General features: G+C 36.6%; 2 protein-coding genes across 2 annotated transcripts in view; both read left to right on the forward strand.

Annotated features, from left to right (window-relative positions):
* Positions 1-12,903, forward strand: part of scpep1 (serine carboxypeptidase 1) — a 29,642-nt gene extending 16,739 nt beyond the window's left edge. The window contains exons 7-13 of the mRNA XM_062050547.1: positions 53-90; positions 164-292; positions 1,999-2,077; positions 8,466-8,579; positions 9,933-10,070; positions 11,117-11,280; positions 12,709-12,903. Of these exons, the coding sequence (XP_061906531.1) occupies positions 53-90; positions 164-292; positions 1,999-2,077; positions 8,466-8,579; positions 9,933-10,070; positions 11,117-11,280; positions 12,709-12,771 (725 nt within the window). The 3' untranslated portion in view covers positions 12,772-12,903. The remainder of the gene's footprint in view (positions 1-52; positions 91-163; positions 293-1,998; positions 2,078-8,465; positions 8,580-9,932; positions 10,071-11,116; positions 11,281-12,708) is intronic.
* A 2,257-nt stretch (positions 12,904-15,160) lies between these two features.
* Positions 15,161-21,447, forward strand: part of coil (coilin p80) — a 30,209-nt gene continuing 23,922 nt past the window's right edge. The window contains exon 1 of the mRNA XM_062050548.1: positions 15,161-15,513. Coding sequence (XP_061906532.1) covers positions 15,167-15,513 — 347 coding nt within the window. The 5' untranslated portion in view covers positions 15,161-15,166. The remainder of the gene's footprint in view (positions 15,514-21,447) is intronic.

Here is a 21,447-nt window from a genome sequence, read left to right on the forward strand (position 1 = left end):
AGAAGTCCATGTTGTCCAAGTGTTGATGTCACAATCTTGCCTTTTGTCACAGACTCCGTGATGACATGGGGTCCATATCTGTATGCAACTGTAAGTGACAACAAGACACAATGCTATGGATCTTACTTCTGACTTTGCACTGATTGTCTTGTCTTGTCTGTAGTCACTGCTGGATGACAACGGCCTCAACCAAGTGAAGATCGCAGCAGAAGCAGTGAAAGATGCTGTCGAGCAGCAACACTTTGACAAAGCTACTGAGCTGTGGTCTGTGGCGGAAACTGTTATAGAGCAGGTTAGTATGACATTGTCCGTGTTTACAGGTTAATATGACATCGTCTGTGTTTACATGTTAGTATGACATCGTCCGTGTTTACATGTTAGTATGACATCGTCCATGTTTACAGGTTAATATTACATCGTCCGTGTTTACAGGTTAATATGACATAATCCGTGTTTACATGTTAGTATGACATCATCCGTGTTTACATGTTAATATTACATCATCCGTGTTTACGCTTTAATATGACATAATCCGTGTTTACACGTTAATATGACATTATCCGTGTTTACAGATTAATATGACATCATCCGTGTTTACATGTTAATATGACATCATCCGTGTTTACGCTTTAATATGACATCATCCATGTTTACACGTTAATATGACATCATCCGTGTTTACAGGTTAATATGACATCATCCGTGTTTACAGGTTAATATGACATCATCTGTGTTTACATGTTAGTATGACATCATCCGTGTTTACGCTTTAATATGACATTATCCGTGTTTACACGTTAATATGACATCATCCGTGTTTACACGTTAATATGACATCATCTGTGTTTACATGGAAAAAGGAATGAACGGAAGTGACACAGAGCGTACTACGATGTGTTTTTGAGGAACATGATTGTCAGGTCATTTTAAAAAGCTAAACATGCTAGGCTGCAGGCTATTAGAAGCTAACCGCTAAGCACACAATAGCACCTAAGCTAGTCATTGTTCTGTTCTGTTGCCCGCCTGCCTTCCCTAGTATTTTGTCCCTGCTGTTGTCCTTTCTTTCACTTCCTGAGCGTTTCCTTCCTCGGTGGGGGACGGCCTAATTGGACATACCTGTTCCTAATTAGTCACTGGACAGACCTGTTCCTAATTAGTGACTGGACTGACCTGTTCCTAATTAGTCACTGGACTGACATGCTTCTAATTAGTCACTTGACAGACGTGTTCCTAATTAGTCACTGGACTGACCTGCTTCTAATTAGTCATTGGACTGACCTGCTTCTAATTAGTCACTGGACTGACCTGCTTCTAATTAGTCACTGGACTGACCTGCTTCTTATTAGTCACTAGACTGACCTGCTTCTAATTAGTCACTGGACTGACCTGTTTTTAATTAGTCACTGGACAGACGTGTTTCGAATTAGTCACTGGACAGACCTGTTCTTAATTAGTCACTGGACAGACCTGTTTCTAATTAGTGACTGGACTGACCCGCTTCTAATTAGTCACTTGACTGACCCGCTTCTAATTAGTCACTTGACTGACCCGCTTCTAATTAGTCACTGGACAGACCTGCTCCTAATTAGTCACTGGACAGACCTGCTCCCAATTAGTCACTGGGCAGACCTGCTCCTAATTAGTGACTGGGCTGTGTCAGATATAGGTAATAATCATTGAACAATCAAAGGTGACGTGTCAATATAAACGTGTATCAAATAATTATAGTTACATATTACTTACACTTACAAAGTCTCCAAGGCAGAAGCGTATTAGAAAGGATCCAGTAACAAACGTGTCCGCATCATTCGACTTACTGCGTGAAAGAAAAAGTTAAATGATGAATTATTCAAATCGGCCAATACTCAAGGTTGCATTATGGGTAATTGCAAGATGGAAAGTAAAAAAATTGCATTGGGACACAACTTTATGATGTTTATAGCTGATGTCCCACTGGGAATGTCATGTTTCTTTTCTCATCTGATGTTTGTTCTTCAGAACACCAACGGAGTGAACTTCTACAACATCCTCTCTCAGGAGTCGGATGATGTCTCTTCAGCAGGAAGTAACTTGATATGTAAGCACACAAACTGTCTCTTTTCTTGCCTTTCACTCAGCTGTCTGCTGCTTTTTATTCAACTTGTAACAGTCTTCACTCAGTTGGATTAATATGACCAATTTTATTAACATTACTCATTAACATTATTCATTAACATTACTCATGAACATCACTCATTAATATTACTCATTATTATTACTTGTGTTATTAACATTACTCATGTTATTAACATTACTCATTAACATTACTCATGTTAAGTTAAGTTAAAGTTAAAGTACCAATGATTGTCACACACACACTAGGTGTGGTGAAATGTGTCCTCTGCATTTGACCCATCCCCTTGTTCACCCCCTGGGAGGTGAGGGGTGAAGAGTTTCTTGAAGTGGATCATATTAGTACATTGTTTGATTGCTTTGCTTAATCCATTCCATAATTTAATTCCACATATTGATATACTGAAGGTCTTAAGTGTTGTACGTGCGTACAAATGTTTTAAATTAAATTTTTCTCTAAGATTATATTTCTCCTCTTTTGTTGAGAAAAATTGTTGTATATTCTTGGGTAGCAGGTTATTGTTTGCTTTGTGCATAATTTTAGCTGTTTGCAAATTCACTATGTCGTGGAATTTCAGTATCTTTGATTCAATAAATAAAGGATTTGTATGTTCTCTATATCCAACATTATGTATTATTCTAACTGATCTTTTTTGTAACACAGTTAATGAATGAAGTGTACTTTTGTAATTATTTCCCCATATTTCTACACAGTTGCTCAGATATGGTAACACTAGTGAGCAGTAGAGAATATGAAGTGATTTTTTGTCTAGAACATGTTTTGCTTTATTCATTATTGACGTGTTTCTTGCTACTTTATGTTGTATATTTTTTACGTGAGATTTCCAGTTCAATTTATCATCAATCATTATACCTAGAAATTTGGTTTCATTTACTCTTTCAATTTCTTTTCCGTCTATTTGACTTTCTCTACTACTGTTACCAAATAGCATTATTTTAGTTTTGCTGAGATTCAACGATAATCTATTTTTGTCAAACCATCTTTTTAATTTGTTAATTTCTTCTGTTATTATTTGTATTATCTCCTGTGTGTTCTCTCCTGAACAAGACGCTGTTGTATCATCCGCAAATAATACTAACTTTAAATCTTTTGTAACTTTACAAATGTCATTTATATAGAGATTGAATAATTTAGGTCCTAATATTGATCCCTGAGGTACACCACAGGATATATTTAGCGTTGTAGACATGTGTTCGCCTAGCTTCACGTATTGTTCCCTGTTCGTTAGATAACTTCTTATCCAGTTTAAGACTAACCCTCTGATGCCATATCGTTCTAGTTTTTTGATTAAAATATTGTGATTAATTGTGTCAAATGCTTTAGTTAGATCCATAAAAACTGCCGCTGCACATTTTTTACTGTCTATTGCATTGGTAATTTCCTCTGTTATTTCAATTAAAGCCATTGAAGTTGAGACATTAGCTCTGTATCCATATTGGTTCTCTTCGAGTATTCTATTTTTATTTATGAAACTCTCTAATCTGTTATTAAACAGTTTTTCAATGATTTTAGAAAATTGTTGAAGTAAAGAAACAGGTCTATAATTTGTAAATTGATGTTTATCTCCAGTCTTATAAATTGATGCAACTTTAGCTATTTTCATTTTGTTTGGGAATGTACCTGTTTGAAATGATAGATTACTAATATACATTAATGGTCCTGAGATCTTTTCTATAACCTTTTTTATCGTTTCCATATCAATTCCATTACAATCAGTTGAAGTCTTAGATTTACATTTTTTCACGATTGTAACTATTTCCTCCTGTGTCACATTACTGAGGAACATGGAGTTGGGATTTCGCTCTATGGTATCATTATATTCCTCAATTGGAACTGGGTCTGGAATCCTTTCTTCCAATTTTGGTCCAATATTTACAAAATAATTATTGAAGCTTTCAACTACTTCCTTTATGTTGTCATTTTTTTTATTTCTGTCTAAAAAGTATTGAGGGTAGTCCCTCTTTGTGCCATTTTTAATAATGCTATTGAGGATGCCCCATGTTGCTCTCATATTATTTTTGTTCCTGTCCAATAATTCACTGTAATATTCTTTTCTACATGATCGTAGTATATCTGTTAACTTGTTTTTATACTTTTTGTACTTAATTTCTGCCTCTATAGTTCTTTGTGCTATAAATTCTCTATATAGTGTATTCTTCTTCTTACAAGCATTTTTTAATCCTTTTGTCATCCATGGTTGATTATTCTTTCTCTGCTTGTTACTGAGTTGTATCCATGGACAATGTTTGTCATAAAGTATTATGAACTTGTTTAAGAAATGTTCATATGCTTCATCAACCTCTTTTTCATTGTACACATTGTCCCAATCTTGCTTTTGTAGCTCAGTTTTGAAAGCAGTCATCCTCTTCTCTGTGCACATTCTTCGAAATGTCCTTTTGTCTTCCATGTTCTTCTTGTAGTGTCCATCATATATTGTAAAAACTGGCAGATGATCACTAACGTCAGTTATAAGTAGACCACTTGTAGTGTTATTGTCAAACTCATTGGTAAAAATATTATCAATAAGCGTGGCACAGTGTGCTGTGATTCTGCTTGGCTTTGTGATTTTTGGATATAAACTGATGCTGTACATTGTATCAATGAAGTCATCAATAGACTTTTGCTTGTTAGGGTTCAATAAGTCAATATTAAAGTCACCACATAAGAACATTATTCTTTGACCATTATCCATGTAAGTAGCCTTGATCCACTCTTCAAATGTTTCTATACTTGATTTAGGTGATCTATATATACAACTGATGGAAATGTTTTTGCTTTTTTCCTGACATATTTCAATGGTTATACATTCTAAGATATTATCTATAGCAAATGACATGTTTTTACCACTTTGTAGTTCAGGTTCTTCATCACGTACACAGCTACTCCTCCTCCATTTTTGTTGGTTCTGTTGATGTAGTTTAGTTCATATCCTTCCAGATCAAAATCTATTCCTTTTTTATCATCAATCCATGTTTCTGTGACAGCAATCACTTTGAATGGTTTGTTGATGTGTTCCAAAAAGTTCTAAATGTTGTTGTAGTTTGCATACAAGCTTCTGCTATTAAAATGAATAATTGACAATTTGTTATCGCATGTAATGTTGCTATTATATTGATCATCTGTATAATAAAAACAATTATTACTGATGTGGGAGAAAAAATTTGTATCTGGATCTATATCATTTTCCAAATCCTGGTTTTTGTAATCTTTGTTGCAGAAATTTTTTAGTTCCATATTTTCTTGTTCAACAATCTTTGATGTTGTTTCAATAATCTCAATAAGTGTAGGTGGATGTAATCCTGAATGTAGGTCCTCTTGTTTAGTCGTCCCTTGGAACATAGTTAAGACCCTTCTTAAAACCCATTTTTATTCACTGGCTTTTAACCCAGCATGAGACTTTAAACTGTTTTTAACTTTTAACTTTTTTAACTGCTTTTTATCTAACAAAATTGTTCTTAGGGTAATTTTGTATTTGCTTTTTTAATGTGTATTTTACTTCTGTTTTAAATTTTATTTTTTAGTCTGTCCTTTGCCTTTATTTCTTTGTGGTGTACAGCCCTTTGTTTTTCAACTGTGGTTGTTTTTAAAGGGCTTTATAAATAAAGTTGGTATGGTATGGTATGGTATAGTAGTGTCGATGCTGAATTTGGGTGTTTGTTTTCTGTCAGAGTCCATTATCATCGTTGTTGTGGTAGCTGTGTAAACTTTAAAAATTGTCCAGGTCCTTGATGTCATGGACAACAATTACTCTTGCTTCTGGACCTCCATTCAGCTTGATGTAGATTTTACAGTTGATGCTCCAAGTTCCCTGGATTTTTCCCTGCTTTCTCAAGTCGCGTGCTTTCTTGGCGATTCCAGCATTGCGTTTTGTGAGATGCTCATTCATGTACACATTTGTTCCCTTCAGCTTCTTACCCTGTCTCAGCAGTGCCATTTTAGATTTTCTGTTTACGAGTTTCACGAGCACGACTGGAGTGGCGTTGTTGTTTCTTCCGTTCAGTGGGATGCATGTTTCGATGGTATTAATGTCAATTTCAATTTCCTTTGATTGCAGAAAGTTGACCACTTGCTGTTCTGCTGAGATCATATCCATTTCATCAGGTTCACCTTCATTATTCACAGCTTTCGCATAGGATCTTGGTTTAATTAGGTGCCCTGTCACGATGATATCATTCATTCGTTTGTCCTGATGCATTTTGTCTATGATATTCCTCAACATGTTGTTGTCTTCTTGAAGGGTCTTCATTCGTTTGCCCATTTCAGTGGCTTCATTATTTCTTCTGTTGTTCTGAGATTGCAGATTTTCTATATTTTCCTGCAGACTTTTCACATCTTGTTTGTGTTCTGTTGTTACTTTTCTCAGATATTCTTTCAATTCTTTCATTTCTTCTTTCATTTCTTTCATTTCTTTTTTCATTTCTTTCATTTCTTCTTTCATTTCTTCTTTCATTTCTTTCATTTCTTTTTTCATTTCTTTCATTTCTTCAAGTTTTTGTAGGATCACTTCTTGATTCCCATCATGTCCTGTGTCCAACCTCAAATCTTGTTCCCAGTTGTGTTCTGTATCAGCTGACCCCGAAGGTTTCGGGATTTCAATCTTTCCTTTACCTTTTCGCATCGCGGCAGTCACTGACGTCACTGCCTCTTGCTTGTGTCTTAACGGCAGTTGCTTCTTTAGCGACTTGCGGCACTTTAACTTGTTTTTTTCCAACAATTTCGTATCTTGCGCCGTTCAGAGATCAATTTGAGGTGTCAGCCTGTCAACTTATATCACTCTGCGACATCGGGATCACTTTAAAACTGCTGTAAACTCGCCGTAGCTTTTGGTTGCTAGGCAACCGCTTTGAACTGCGGCAAGGCGCCTTTGGCTTGAGGCTAACGGCTCTCCCAACTCGCCTTCTTTCAGCGTATCAGTGCCTCTCAACTGACCAAAATCAGATTGAAGATGCCAGGGTACTCTCCTGTGGCTGTGATCACAAATCAGTGGTCAAAATCTTCAGATTTAACAAAAAACTCCGGTAGCAAGAGCAGAGCCTTTCTCTTTTGCGTCCTTTCTCATTGACAGGAAGTGACGTTGGCAAGTATGCTAATGCTATTCACTCACTAATGCTATTCACTCACTAATGTTATTCACTCACTGTTATTCACTCACTAGTTATTCATTTACTAATGTTGTTCACTCACTAATGTTGTTCACTCACTAATGTTGTTCACTCACTAACAGTGTTCACTCGCTAACGTTATTCACTCGCTAACATTATTCACTCGCTGTCATTCACTTACTAATGCCATTCACTCACTAATGTGGTTCACTCACTCACGTTATTCACTCACTCACTCACGTTATTCACTCGCTAATATTGTTCACTCACTAACGTTATTGACTCACGAACGTTATTGACTCACGAACGTTATTGACTCACTAACGTTATTGACTCACTGTTATTGACTCAGTAATACTATTCACTCGCTAATACTATTCACTCACTCACGTTATTCACTCACTCACGTCATTCTCTCACTAACGTCATTCCCTCACTAACGTCATTCCCTCACTAACGTCATTCACTCACTAACGTCATTCACTCACTAATGTTATTCACTCACTAATGTTAGTCATCTGTCTTTGTTTCTTGTGTGTAGACAACAAGGTGTAACAATATATCAACTATTTATGATCAAACATCAATTGTTGTAGCGCACACCTACTTCAGTTTTTTGTCTACAGCGCTATGCCTTCTGGGTAATGTAGTATATACACATCTACTTTAAACATGTATTTATATATTTAACATGTATTTATCCAGGGTAAGACAATGAAGAACATATTTTCATTTGCAATGCTGACAGATTCGTGTTTATTAATTTTGTCTGCATGTTAATTTTATTGTGAAGAATTGTCTCTCCAGTGTTTTTATTTAATTGTTACTGTCATCAAATCTTCTTTTAATTTTTCATTATCCCGACTTATTAATGAACAACTTTTATGAGAACTTATAAATAACCCAAAACAAATCCTCATTGGGACGGTATAGCTCGGTTGGGACGGTATAGCTCGGTTGGTAGAGCGGCCGTGCCAGCAACTTGAGGGTTCCAGGTTCGATCCCCGCTTCCGCCATCCTAGTCACTGCCGTTGTGTCCTTGGGCAAGACACTTTACCCACCTGCTCCCAGTGCCACCCACACTGGTTTAAATGTAACTTAGATATTGGGTTTCACAATGTAAAGCGCTTTGAGTCACTTGAGAAAAAGTGCTATATAAATGTAATTCACTTCACTTCACTTCACTTCATGCATTCCAGTTGTATTTATATTTGTCCAATTTCCCACAGCCCTGCTGGCCAGAAGACACATTGCACCTCTTCACAAACAGTCGCTGAGTCAGCTGATGAATGGAGCCATTCGACACAAGCTGGGCATCATTCCACAGAACGTCACCTGGGGAGGTGATTACATCATTATATGCATCCATATTGACATATCTGTTTTTAATATCTATATTTACATGTCTGTATTTAACATCTGTATTTACATGTCCATATTTACATATCTATATTTACATGTACATATTTATATCTATATATATATATATACATCTTACAACAGTCCAAATAGAATTGGTGAGGAACTAAACTGGTTGATACTTTTTAACGTCTGATACGATACCAACATTTTAGCAGTGAATATTGCCCGTTACCCATATTGATATTTGACCACAGTAAAAAGTACTGAGTAAAAATTGCTGAAAAGTACTGGCATCTACTGAGAGCATAAAGTAGTGAGAGCACAATGTAGAGTATAAAGTAGTGAGAGTACAACGTAGGGAGAGTATAAAGTAGTGAGAGTACAACATAGTGAGTATAAAGTAGTGAGTATAAAGTAGTGAGAGCACAACATAGTGAGAGCACAACGTAGTGAGAGTATACAGTAGAGAGAGTACAACATAGTGAGAGTACAACATAGTGAGAGCACAACGTAGTGAGAGCACAACATAGTGAGAGCACAACATAGTGAGAGTATAAAGTAGTGAGAGCACAACATAGTGAGAGTACAACATAGTGAGTATAAAGTAGTGAGTATAAAGTAGTGAGAGCACAACATAGTGAGAGCACAACATAGTGAGAGCACAACGTAGTGAGAGTATAAAGTAGAGAGAGTACAACATAGTGAGAGTACAACATAGTGAGAGTACAACATAGTGAGAGCACAACATAGTGAGAGCACAACATAGTGAGAGCACAACATAGTGAGAGTATAAAGTAGTGAGAGCACAATATAGTGAGAGTATAAATTAGTGAGTATAAAGTAGTGAGTGTATAAAGTAGTGAGTGTACAAAGTAGTGAGTGTACAAAGTAGTGAGTGTATAAAGTAGTGAGTGTATAAAGTAGTGAGAGTATAAAGTAGTGAGAGTACAACGTAGTGAGAGCACAACGTAGTGAGTATAAAGTAGTGAGTATAAAGTAGAGAGAGTATAAAGTAGTGAGAGCACAACATAGTGAGAGTATAAAGTAGTGAGTATAAAGTAGTGAGAGCACAACATAGTGAGAGTATAAAGTAATGAGTATAAAGTAGTGAGAGCACAACATAGTGAGAGCACAACGTTGAGAGAGTACAACGTAGAGAGAGTACAACATAGAGAGAGTACAAAGTAGTGAGAGCACAACATAGTGAGAGTATAAAGTAGTGAGTATAAAGTAGTGAGAGTATAATGTAGTGGGTATAAGTAGTGGGTATAAGTAGTGAGAGCATAAAGTAGTGAGAGCACAAAGTAGTGAGTACAAAGTATTTGTGTTTCCAGGTCAGGCTGAGCAGGTTTTCAGTTCCATGGCAGCAGACTTCATGAAGCCGGTGGTCCACATGGTGGATCAGCTGCTGACTGCGGGCGTTAACGTCTCTGTTTATAACGGACAGCTGGACCTGATAGTGGACACTCTTGGTAATGTATATACTCTAGACCAGTGGTCCCCAACCTTTTTGTAACTGCGGACCGGTCAACGCTTGAAAATTTGTCCCACGGACCGGGGGGGGGGGGTTTCTTTTTCTTTTCTTTTTTCTGTCATAAATAAATACAATCATGTGTGCTTACGGACTGTATCCCTGGAGACTGTATTAATCTATATTGATATATAATGTAGGAACCAGAAATATTAATAACAGAAAGAAACAACCCTTTTGTGCGAATGAGTGTGAATGAGTGTAAATGGGGGAGGGAGGTTTTTTTGGTTAGTGCACTAATTGTAAGTGTATCTTGTGTTTTTTATGTTGATTTAATTAAAAAAACAAAACAAAACAAAAAAATTTTAATTTTTTTTTAATTTCTTGTGCGGCCCGGTACCGGTCCGTGGATCAATTGGTTGGGGACCACTGCTCTATACTACATCTACTTTATACTACATACTGGGTATAACATGTACTATATACTACATACTGGGTATAACATGTACTTAATACTACATACTACTGAGTATAATTTGTACAATCAATATAACAATTGTTGCCATGTCTGTTGTTGCGCTCTACAATGTGTTAGTACTGTAAGTATTGTACTGGTTACACAGCAGATTGTAGTTTTTAGGACCAAATATTGTTGCCATGTCTGTCGTTGCGCCCTGGAAAGTATCAATAGTGTAAGTATTGTACTTGTTACACAGGAGATTGTAGTTTTTAGGACCACATATTGTTGTCATGCCTATTGTTGTGCCCTACAAAATGTAAATACTGTAAGTATTGTACTGGTTACAGAGCAGATTGTAGTTTTTAGGACCAAATGTTGTTGCCATGTTAAATTGCTAATGCTAATCAGTTTGTTACACGTCTTTGTGATGGACAATTCGATGCGCCTCTTGCTACATATGTAGGTTACGATACCATTTTTAAAAAAAAGATGTATTTGAAAAAGCAAAGGTTTTGATGCAGCATACGATTCGATACAGCGGTTAACATTTGTTGATGTTGATATCATTTTTTGATGGACTTTTTTAGGTCAGGAGTTGTGGCTGCAGAGGTTGGAGTGGGCGGGGCTTCCCGGTTTTAACAAGCTCAGGTGGACGGCTTTGGATGACCCCGCCTCCCCAGGGGTTACTGGCGCCTTTGTCAAGTCCTTCCAGAACTTCTCCTTCTACTGGATCCTCAAAGCAGGTCACATGGTAGGATGAGCTCCAATAGCTAATAGTTCCGCATAAATCAGGAAGTCACCTTTGTCTACTTTGGAATATTCTTAAAGGGCCGCACCGGCGTGGTTGCATGTGTGTTGCTATGGTAACTGCTACAATTACTAACTCTTGACACTTAGTATTATTGTTTGAAATGTCAATTACCTGAGAATTGATGACCACATTTTGAAAATAATCATACTGCTCATTTCCTGGAGAAGCAGCTAGCGTGACAATTGCTAGTTAGCTTAAATACTAACAACAACACAAGACACTAAGTCTTTCAAAATAAGGCCATTAAAATATTTCAGCGTGGTTATAAGAACTTTCTGAACCCATTCAACATTACCGTGATAATGATGATGATGATATTAATAATAATAATAATAATAATACCTGCGATAAAACGTTTCATTTCCTTCATTGGTGCCTTTAATACCATAGCTGTTTTTGGACTCTAAATTTATGCAACTGAACCAAAAAAGTGTTGCTTCTAAATTCAGTCCAAAAAAATTCAGTGCCAAAAAAAAATGTTACTTCAAAATTTTGTGCCAAAAAAATTGTTGCTTCAAAATTCGGTGCAAAAAAATCAGTGCCAAAAAAAGTGTTGCTTCAAAATTCAGTGCCAAAAGAAATATTGCTTCAAAATTCAGTGCTAAAAAATTCAGTGCCAAAAAAATGTTGCTTCAAAATTCAGTGCCAAAAAAATGTGTTGCTTAAAAATTCAGTACAAAAAAAATTAGTGCCAAAAAACCTGTTGATTCAAAATTCAGTGCAAAAAAATTAATTGCCAAAAAAATGTTGCTTCAAAATTCAGTGCCCAAAAAATGTTACTTCAAAATTCAGTGCAAAAAAATTCAGTACCAAAAAAAGTTCCTTCAAAATTCAGTGCAAAAAAATTCAGTGCCAAAAAAAAAAGGGTTCAGAGTGCAAAATTCACCTGATTGTCTGCTTCTGAGACAGGATCGATTGCTTCAGTCTTAAATTACAGGAAGTGAGCCTTGAATTTTGAACCATTTTTTCTGTACTGATTTCTTTTACACTGAATTTTGCTCACAATTTTGTAATCGTCTGCCTAATTTGATGTAAAAAAATAAATAAAAATGAGTTGACAAAACTCAAGTGCACAACATTCAGTTCCATAACTTTAGTGTCAAAAATAGTTTTTGTAATAAAAACACAAAGTAAATTCCATGTTTCCATGACTACTGCGACGTCATGCTTCTTTCAATAAAGGTCCGCTAGAATTTCTGAAGTTAACGGAACAGTATGACTCATCATTTGATCCAGGCTGGTGATATCATTCCCTTTGGTGCGATACATGTCTTCACCTGACACACTGCCAACATGGCGGGGTGGTCACATGACCATATAGGTCACCTTTTCTTGTTCAAATAAGTTCATGTTTGTATTTCCTGTCAGATTCCTTCCGATCAAGGACCAATGGCATTGCAGATGATGAAGATGATCACCAAGCAAGTCTGATACATTTAGTCTGATTATGATACCATCTGGGATGGATTGTTTTTTTCTACCTTTTTATCTACTTTTGTTCAAACAAAACCAAATAAGTCACTTTTAGTCCCTAATTCCTCAATAAAGATGAAAGTGTTTGTATTTGTTTGCGTCTGCATGGATTATGGTGGAAAATAACTGGCATGAAAATGGGATAACATAACGTCAAATGTATGTCAAAAAACGGCTTCTAACATAAACAATATGATGTGTGCTATGCTAGCTTCCCTGACAAACTACGAGATTTAAAACCTAGCGACAACACAACATGATCATCTACATCAACAATATGATCATCTACATCAACTATATGATCATCTACATCAAATATATGATCATCTACATCAACTATATCAATCAATCAATCAATCAATGTTTATTTATATAGCCCCAAATCACAAGCGTCTCAAAGGGCTGCACAAGCCACAACGACATCCTCGGTACAGAGCCCACATACGGGCAAGGAAAAACTCACCCCAGTGGGACATCGGTGAATGACTATGAGAAACCTTGGAGAGGACCGCATATGTGGGTAACCCCCCCCCCCCCCCTCTAGGGGAGACCGAAAGCAATGGATGTCGAGTGGGTCTGACATAACATTGTGAAAGTCCAGTCCACAGTGGATCCAACACATCAGCGAGAGTCCAGTCCACAGTGGGGCCAACAGGAAACCATCCTGAGCGGAGACGGGTCAGCAGCGCAGACCCGTCTGATCATCTACATCAACAATATGATCATCTACATCAACATTATGATCATCTACATCAACAATATGATTATCTACATCAACATGAGCATCTACATCAACAATATGATTATCTACATCAACATTATGATCATCTACATCAACAATATGATCATCTACATCAACAATATGATTATCTACATCAACATTATGATCATCTACATCAATAATATGATTATATCAAAATTATGATCATCTACACCAACTATATGATCATCTACATCAACAATATGATCATCTACATCAACATGATCATCTACATTCTACTTCAACAATACGATTTGCCTAAGGAGCTGGACAGGACAAAAAAAAGAACATTAAAAATAAATGATAGAAAGAGTGAATGAAATAACATTTCTTGGAGTACTTTTACAAAACAAGCTCAGTTGGAAGCCCCGTATCCACTATATCAAAACAAAGCTGTAGTGTATATTGTATATTGTGTACTATTCTCCCTTGGCATAACAATACCTTTACATTCTCCACAGGAGATTCTCCAATCACACACTTTGTAATACTATTTTTTAACTCCATGTCATTACATTATTTATTAATATTTATTTATTTATGACATATTTATAGCATGAAAACTACAATTATCATTGAAAAAAGAGTGATCCGCATTGTGAATAGAGATTCTTAGGCCAGTGGTCCCCAACCTTTTTGTAACTGCGGACCGGTCAACGCTTGAAATTTCTTTTTTTTTGTCATAAAAAAATACAATCATGTGTGCTTACGGACTGTATCCCTGCAGACTGTATTGATCTATAATGTAGGAACCAGGAATATTAATAAGAGAAAAAAACAACCCTTTTGTGCGAATGAGTGTAAATGGGGGAGGGAGGTTTTTTGGATTGGTGCACTAATTGTAAGTGTATCTTGTGTTTTTTATGTTGATTTAATAATTAAAAAAAAATATATATATATATATATTTTTTTTTTAAATTATTTCTTGTGCGGCCCGGTACCGGACCACGGCCCGGTGGTTGGGGACCACTGTCTTAGGCCATGTCTACACTAACAGGGCACACATGAGCTTTTCATTCAGTTAAAAGCACTCCAAAATGCTCCAGAAGCACCCGCGACCCCGTGAGGGACAAGCGGTAGAAAATGGATGCATGGGATGGATACATAATATAATATTTAAAAAAAAATTGAATATATTATTTCAGTATCCACTCATGTTAGGAGCTCACAAAAATTGCGTATGTCCAAGCTATTAAAAGGTGTATCAATTAACTGATATTTATTAAATATGAATACAATTAAAAAAACAACGATTATACAGTAACATCTCATCTGTGATGTTATGAGCTAGGGAATAGAAGAACTACACTACCCAGCATGCAAGAGTAGTGACGAGCATGCGCGGTAGCCCCGTGAAGTGTTGTATGTGGCCATGCCGGCAGCTAGAATGTGGTTATGAGCACGCTGTGTGAGTAAACGTTGAGAACTCAGCCAACGCGCTTCGTCTGCATTATTTACAATTAGACAGACAACACAACATCCATCCATCCATCTTTAACTGCATGTCCCTTTAGTTACACAAATAGGAAAAAAAAGTCATAAAACACGTAGAGCTAGCCGCAAATGTATTTTGGCCTCTATGGCGTACCGTAAATGTTCCCAAAATGGCGGCCAAGTTGCGCGTGCGCATTGGTGCTAAAACCCAGAAAACATCCCCACATAGCGACAAGATCAATATTCATGGCGGCTATGACTTCCCAGTGCAGCAACAATATCCGTGTACGTTTACACTTTGACTATCCGCCGCCAGCAGTCGTAGATTGCCGCATGTGTTGGCTGCTTGTGGACTTAAACACATGTCGCATGGTGTCCGACCTGGAGAGCATCGTCAGGCAGAAATTTGAGTTCAGTCGTCGAAGTATCATCAGCCTTTTCATCGAAGACTGTTACCTACCGCACACGGAAAATATTTATGTTGTACGTGATAACGACAGCATCAGGTGAGTCTTTTTTATGGTCAACTAACTTCATTTCTCACTTGACTTACATCTGAAAGCTGTGTAATCTACGGCGGCCGATAAGGGGCTCTCACAAATGATCCGAAGCCAGAAACACGTGTTTCTTGTTTAAAATTAATGCATTCTAACTCGTAAATGTTTGCAAAAGTCAGCTAAAAATGGAGCAATTCCAATCATCTCAGTGGTATGTGTTTTTATAACACAAAATATGATGAATAAAATATTAAACAAATGAAGAATGAATAAGATAATATGTAAATACACATTTGGAGCTGTAGAATATGATTTAATTCCACTTGGTGTCACGCACAGAGAACGTCATTTCTCACTTATTTTTCCCGGTGCAGCAGGACGGTGGTCGGTGGATAATTTGATTGATTGGTTGAAACTTGTATTAGTAGATTGCACAGTACAGTACATATTCCGTACAATTGACCACTAAATGGCAGAGGTGGGACCAAGTCATTGCTTTGCAAGTCACAAGTAGGTCTCAAGTCTTTGCCCTCAAGTCTCGAGTCAAGTCCCGAGTCAAGTCCAAAGTCAAGACTGGAAAGTCTCAAGTCAAGTCCCAAGTCCTGCATTTTGAATTTCGAGTCCTTTCAAGTCCTTTAAACCACAGACTAATATATTTACACAGATTGTGTATGCTTTTAAAACGCTGTATTTATTTATTAAAACAAGTGCATTTGAAATTGCAGGGGGAAAAAAGTGCTGACATTGCACTTCATAATAGCACTATTATCCAGTAATTTTAAACATTTAACTCATTCTTTTACAGAATAAACACATTTGAAAAAACAAGTGCAACTGTACTTATTTGCACAAAAGTGTTAACATTGTATTTCCATGGCATATTGCATTGTAACTAGTTCCACAGCAGTTTCTATCCTGTTCTTACCTTATCTCATTGATCTCATCTCGTACTGTCTGTGTGTTTATGTGTGCGTACATATGAAAAACATAACAAAAACATGAACAAAACAATGAACAGAGTTGTACTTTTTAGATGTCAGGGCCCTATGCAATATGTACACATATTGTTAATATAGTATACATTTTAACGTTACGTTACTGTGTGTGATACATTGACTAACGTAACGTTTTGTCTAGGTACCTCATGCAACCCTGCTTAAAAAAATCACTTGGCAAAAAGTATGAATAAGGTAGCGAACTGCAGTGGACGCAACAGATTGCCGTGTTTGCAATGACGTTATAACCATAGACATCTTATAAGTAGAAGCAGCATTGGTTGCTGTGACGCGAGCAATTTGGCCGCCATCTTGAAGTAGTGACAGTTGACAGGTAGAAAATAAAGATGGTGTTCAGCGTTTTCCTACTCAAATGAGCGGACTATTGAAAATAGGAATTGGGGTATTACTTTTCACAAGTAAGATTTAACATTAATGTACTATTGGTTGTATTTTATGAAAATAATATTACCACAGAGTTGAGAAGGAGCAAAGATCTTCAATATTTGTATGTGAAAATCACAAAGAAATCTTCTGGGGGAGGATGACTGCCCTACAGGGGTTTGGTTTACAAACTTTCAGCCCCACCTAAAACAAAATTCACCAGCCGCCACTGATTATGATGCATTCTCATTTTAGGCTAAATATAAGACAATACTTTCTTAACAGTATAATTGTAACCAGGAATAAGTCTTCAAGTAACAATATTCAAATACTAACATTGTTGGGTAAGACAGAATTTGGTTTTATTCTGAATCCAGTGAAACAGATTGGTGGATTTAGCTGATAAAGACTTTCAGGTGTTTATATATGTTTATGTTGAAGTATTTGGCAGACGCTTTTATCCAAAGCGACATACAGAAAAAATACATATAAAACAATGACTGTAAACATGATCATTTAAGGGAAGAATGTAATACAAAATATCAATACAAAGTGCCAAGACAGACTCTCTGCTGCTGCAGCAACAGAGATACAGTCTATAAGATATATATATATATATATATATATATATATATATATATATATATATATATATATATATATATATATATATATATATATATATATATATATATATATATATAATGTATTCATACATTGTTTATGTAGGATATACGCATGTATACATAACCTAATCATATTGTTTCTTCAATTTAAAAATAGCTGACCGTTTTTTTCCCCTTTCTCTGGGATTATATTCCCAGTTTTGATCTCGGACGTCTGGTCACTTATAGCGTATAAGAATATTATATTACTGTTAAGCAAACTATGAATAATAAAACACGCCAAAACATGTTTCCTTTATCATAGCTACACGTATGACAAAAAAGCGCGTGAAAATCAGTGGTATTCAGTGAGGTAAGATGAATTAAATGCGCTGACAGTTCATTGCTCCTGCCAAACGAATTGCACTGAGTGGAGCGGATCACCACTCCAAGATGGCGGCCCCGCGTCTCGTCTGCGCCTGTAGGCAGTAGCGCTCGATGCTGCGTACCCTTAAAACATGTCTAAGGTTATAACGTTAGCAGTGAGTTTACAGCCTCACTGATTTAACTACACAGCAAATAAAAGTTACGTTACTTAGCCAATAAACGTTATCTTACATTCAAAACTTACCCTTTGTGCAACTTCAAATGTCGAACGAAGTTGGAAGTTGTTGCGTCTCCGTCTGTAATATTCGAACTGCGTGATTTGCATACGGCAATTCGTTTTTTGTTGACCAAGTCGTAGTTTTAATACCCGAACGAAATTAACTTTGGCATAATTGTTTCTCACTGCCGCATTGTTTGACAACTCTTGTTCGGTGGTTGTCCTGCAATTTGATTGGATGAATGCTGTGTGATGAAAACAACGTAGATCTAATTTGATTGGCTGTTGTACTGAGAGCACACCAGCCGACAGGAACAACACGCTGATAGACACAGACGAAGAAAATGAAAAATACGGAGCGGCGCGCTCCCAAATAACTTTTTAATCTTTGGGTTTTGGGGAAAGTAGCAAGTCATGTCAAGTCAAAAGGCTCAAGTCCAAGTGAAGTCACAAGTCATTGATGTTAAAGTCTAAGTCGAGTTGCAAGTCTCTTTACATTTTGTCAAGTCGAGTCCAAAGTCATCAAATTCATGACTCGAGTCTGACTCGAGTCCAAGTCATGTGACTCGAGTCCACACCTCTGCTAAATGGTAACACCCGAATACGTTTTTCAACTTGTTTAAGTCGGGTCAATTCATGGTAATAGCCCGGTAGCAGTCTCCTTTGGTTTTGCTCTTGATGTTCATGTCTTTCATGATGGCATGAACTCATTGCATTCGTAGGCGCTACAAATAGCGAGTGCAACTATTGGTTTTAAGTCTGGAGACTGACTTGGCCAGTCTAAAACCTTCCACTTCTTGCCCCTGATGAGCTCCTTTGTTGTTTTGGCAGTGTGTTTTATCTTGCTGCATGATGAAGGATCTCCCAATGAGTTTGGTTGCATCTTTCTTTAAATTAGCAGACAAAATGTTTCTGAAGACCTCCGAGTTAATTTTGCTGCTGCCATCATGTGTTACATCATCAATGAAGATGACGTCCCAGAAGAAGCCACGACATTATGTTTCACAGATGAGCTTGTATGTTTGGGATCATGAGCAGATCCTTTCTTTCTCCAAACTTTCGCCTTTCCATCCCTTTGGAAGAAGTTAATCTTTGTCTCATCAGTCCATAAAACTTTTCCCAGAATTTTTTAGGCTCATCTTCAGCAGCACTTAAGGCTGTCATATGGCTGTCATCGACAGGTGTACCAAAGCAGTTAGGACTCCTGCTCCCCCAAAAGCTGGACACACATTTTGTCTTTCAGCGCCTCATTCTCCCGGTAGACGTACATCGGCGAACCGTCCTTGGAGCTCGTTTTGCCGCCTGTCTGTTTTTCAACGTCCACTTTTCTCCTCCTCCTCATCCTCAGTAATCGAGACCAGATGGATCAGATCTTGCCTTCTCTCTCAATGTTTTTGGCAAATTCCAGCCTGGCCTTCCTATTCTTCTTGCTAATGAGTGGTTTGCATCTTCTGGTGTAGCCTCTGTACTCGGTTCATAAAGTCTTCTGCCAACAGTAGATTGTGATACCTTCACTCCTGCCCTCTGGAGGTTGTTGCTGAAGTCACTAACAGTTGTTCTTTATAGCTCTCAATGTTTCTGTCATCAACTGCTGATGTTTCCTACCTATTCCCATACTTGCCAACCCTCCCGATTTTCCCGGGAGACTCACAAATTTCAGTGCCCCTCCCGAAAATCTCCCGGGGCAACCATTCTCCCGAATTTCTCTCGGTTTCCACCCCGACAACAATATTGGGGGCGTGCCTTTAGTGTCCTCTCTCACCTGAAAAGGAGACTATTATATATGTGTCCGTTATCCATAGGTTTATCTATAACCCATAAAGTAGGCTGGCACAGAGCTATTTCTCAGCGTGTGTTTATTGCAGCCGGCACGTTAATACACTGACACACAACATCCGGATTCCCATCATGCATTGCTTCAAAACTACGGCAAGTAGTAATGTCCAAAAACATAACAGAGACGAAGCAGAAGAACAAAGAAGAGACATGGCGACGACGAGTAAGAAGAAGTATGCTTGCAAGTTCCAAAATGATTGGAAAAAAATAATTTCAGTTCATCCAGGACACCTTGAAGGGGAAGGGGTATGCTGCCTGCACATTTTGTAGATCAGACTTTTATGTGTGTGTATATTTGTAAATAAATGAACACTGCAATTCAAGTATTTATTTTTTATATATATATATATATATATATATATATATATATATATATATATATATATATATATATATATATATATATATATATATATATATATATATATATATAGCTAGAATTCACTGAAAGTCAAGTATTTCTTTTATTTATATATATATATATATATATATATATATATATATATATATATATATATATATATATATATATATATATATATATAAAGAAATACTTGAATTTCAGTGAATTCTAGCTATATATATATATATATATATATAGCTAGAATTCACTGAAAGTCAAGTATTTCTTTTATTTATATATATATATATATATATATATATATATATATATATATATATATATATATATATATATATATATATATATATATATATATATATATATATATATATATATATATATATATATATATATATATATATATAAAGAAATACTTGAATTTCAGTGAATTCTAGCTATAAATATACTCCCCCCTACCCCCCATCTCCAGAATTCGGAGGTCTCAAGGTTGGCAGGTATGCCTGTTCCACGTCTGTTGCTTAGTACACCAGTGGTTTCTTTTTTCTTCAGGACATTCCAAATGGTTGTACTGATTGATTGTCCATCTTCTCTCACATTCACAATTGCTTCTTTTTCACCCATAGACAGATCTCTGGTTTTCATGTTGGTTCCACCTCTAAATACAGTCTGCACAGGCAAAACATATCCTACCCAATCTGAAACTGAGCTCACACATTCAGTGCTATTTATTGTTTGAATTATCAATGTAATTGGGAGACACCTGGGCAACAAAACACACCTGCCAGTCACATGTTCCAATACTTTTGCTCTCATGAGAAATGGGTAGGTTCAAACAAAAGGTGCTATCTTCTAAGTTGTGTATCAGATCCAGATGTAAATACCTGGAAATAAAACCTGACATGTTGATCTCTTGTCCCATATTCATCTTTTGATGTCAAACCCAAATGTTTTCAGTCTACAACAAAAATAAATGAATTGGACTCACTGTTCCAATACTTTTGGAGAGCACTGTATATACACATATGTATGTATGTATATATATATATATATATTCATCCATCCATTTTCTACCGCTTGTGTGTGTGTGTGTGTGTGTGTGTGTGTGTGTGTGTGTGTGTGTGTGTGTGTGTGTGTGTGTGTGTGTGTGTGTGTGTG

Source organism: Entelurus aequoreus, linkage group LG06 (assembly GCF_033978785.1).
Source record: "Entelurus aequoreus isolate RoL-2023_Sb linkage group LG06, RoL_Eaeq_v1.1, whole genome shotgun sequence".
Lineage (NCBI taxonomy): Eukaryota > Metazoa > Chordata > Actinopteri > Syngnathiformes > Syngnathidae > Entelurus > Entelurus aequoreus.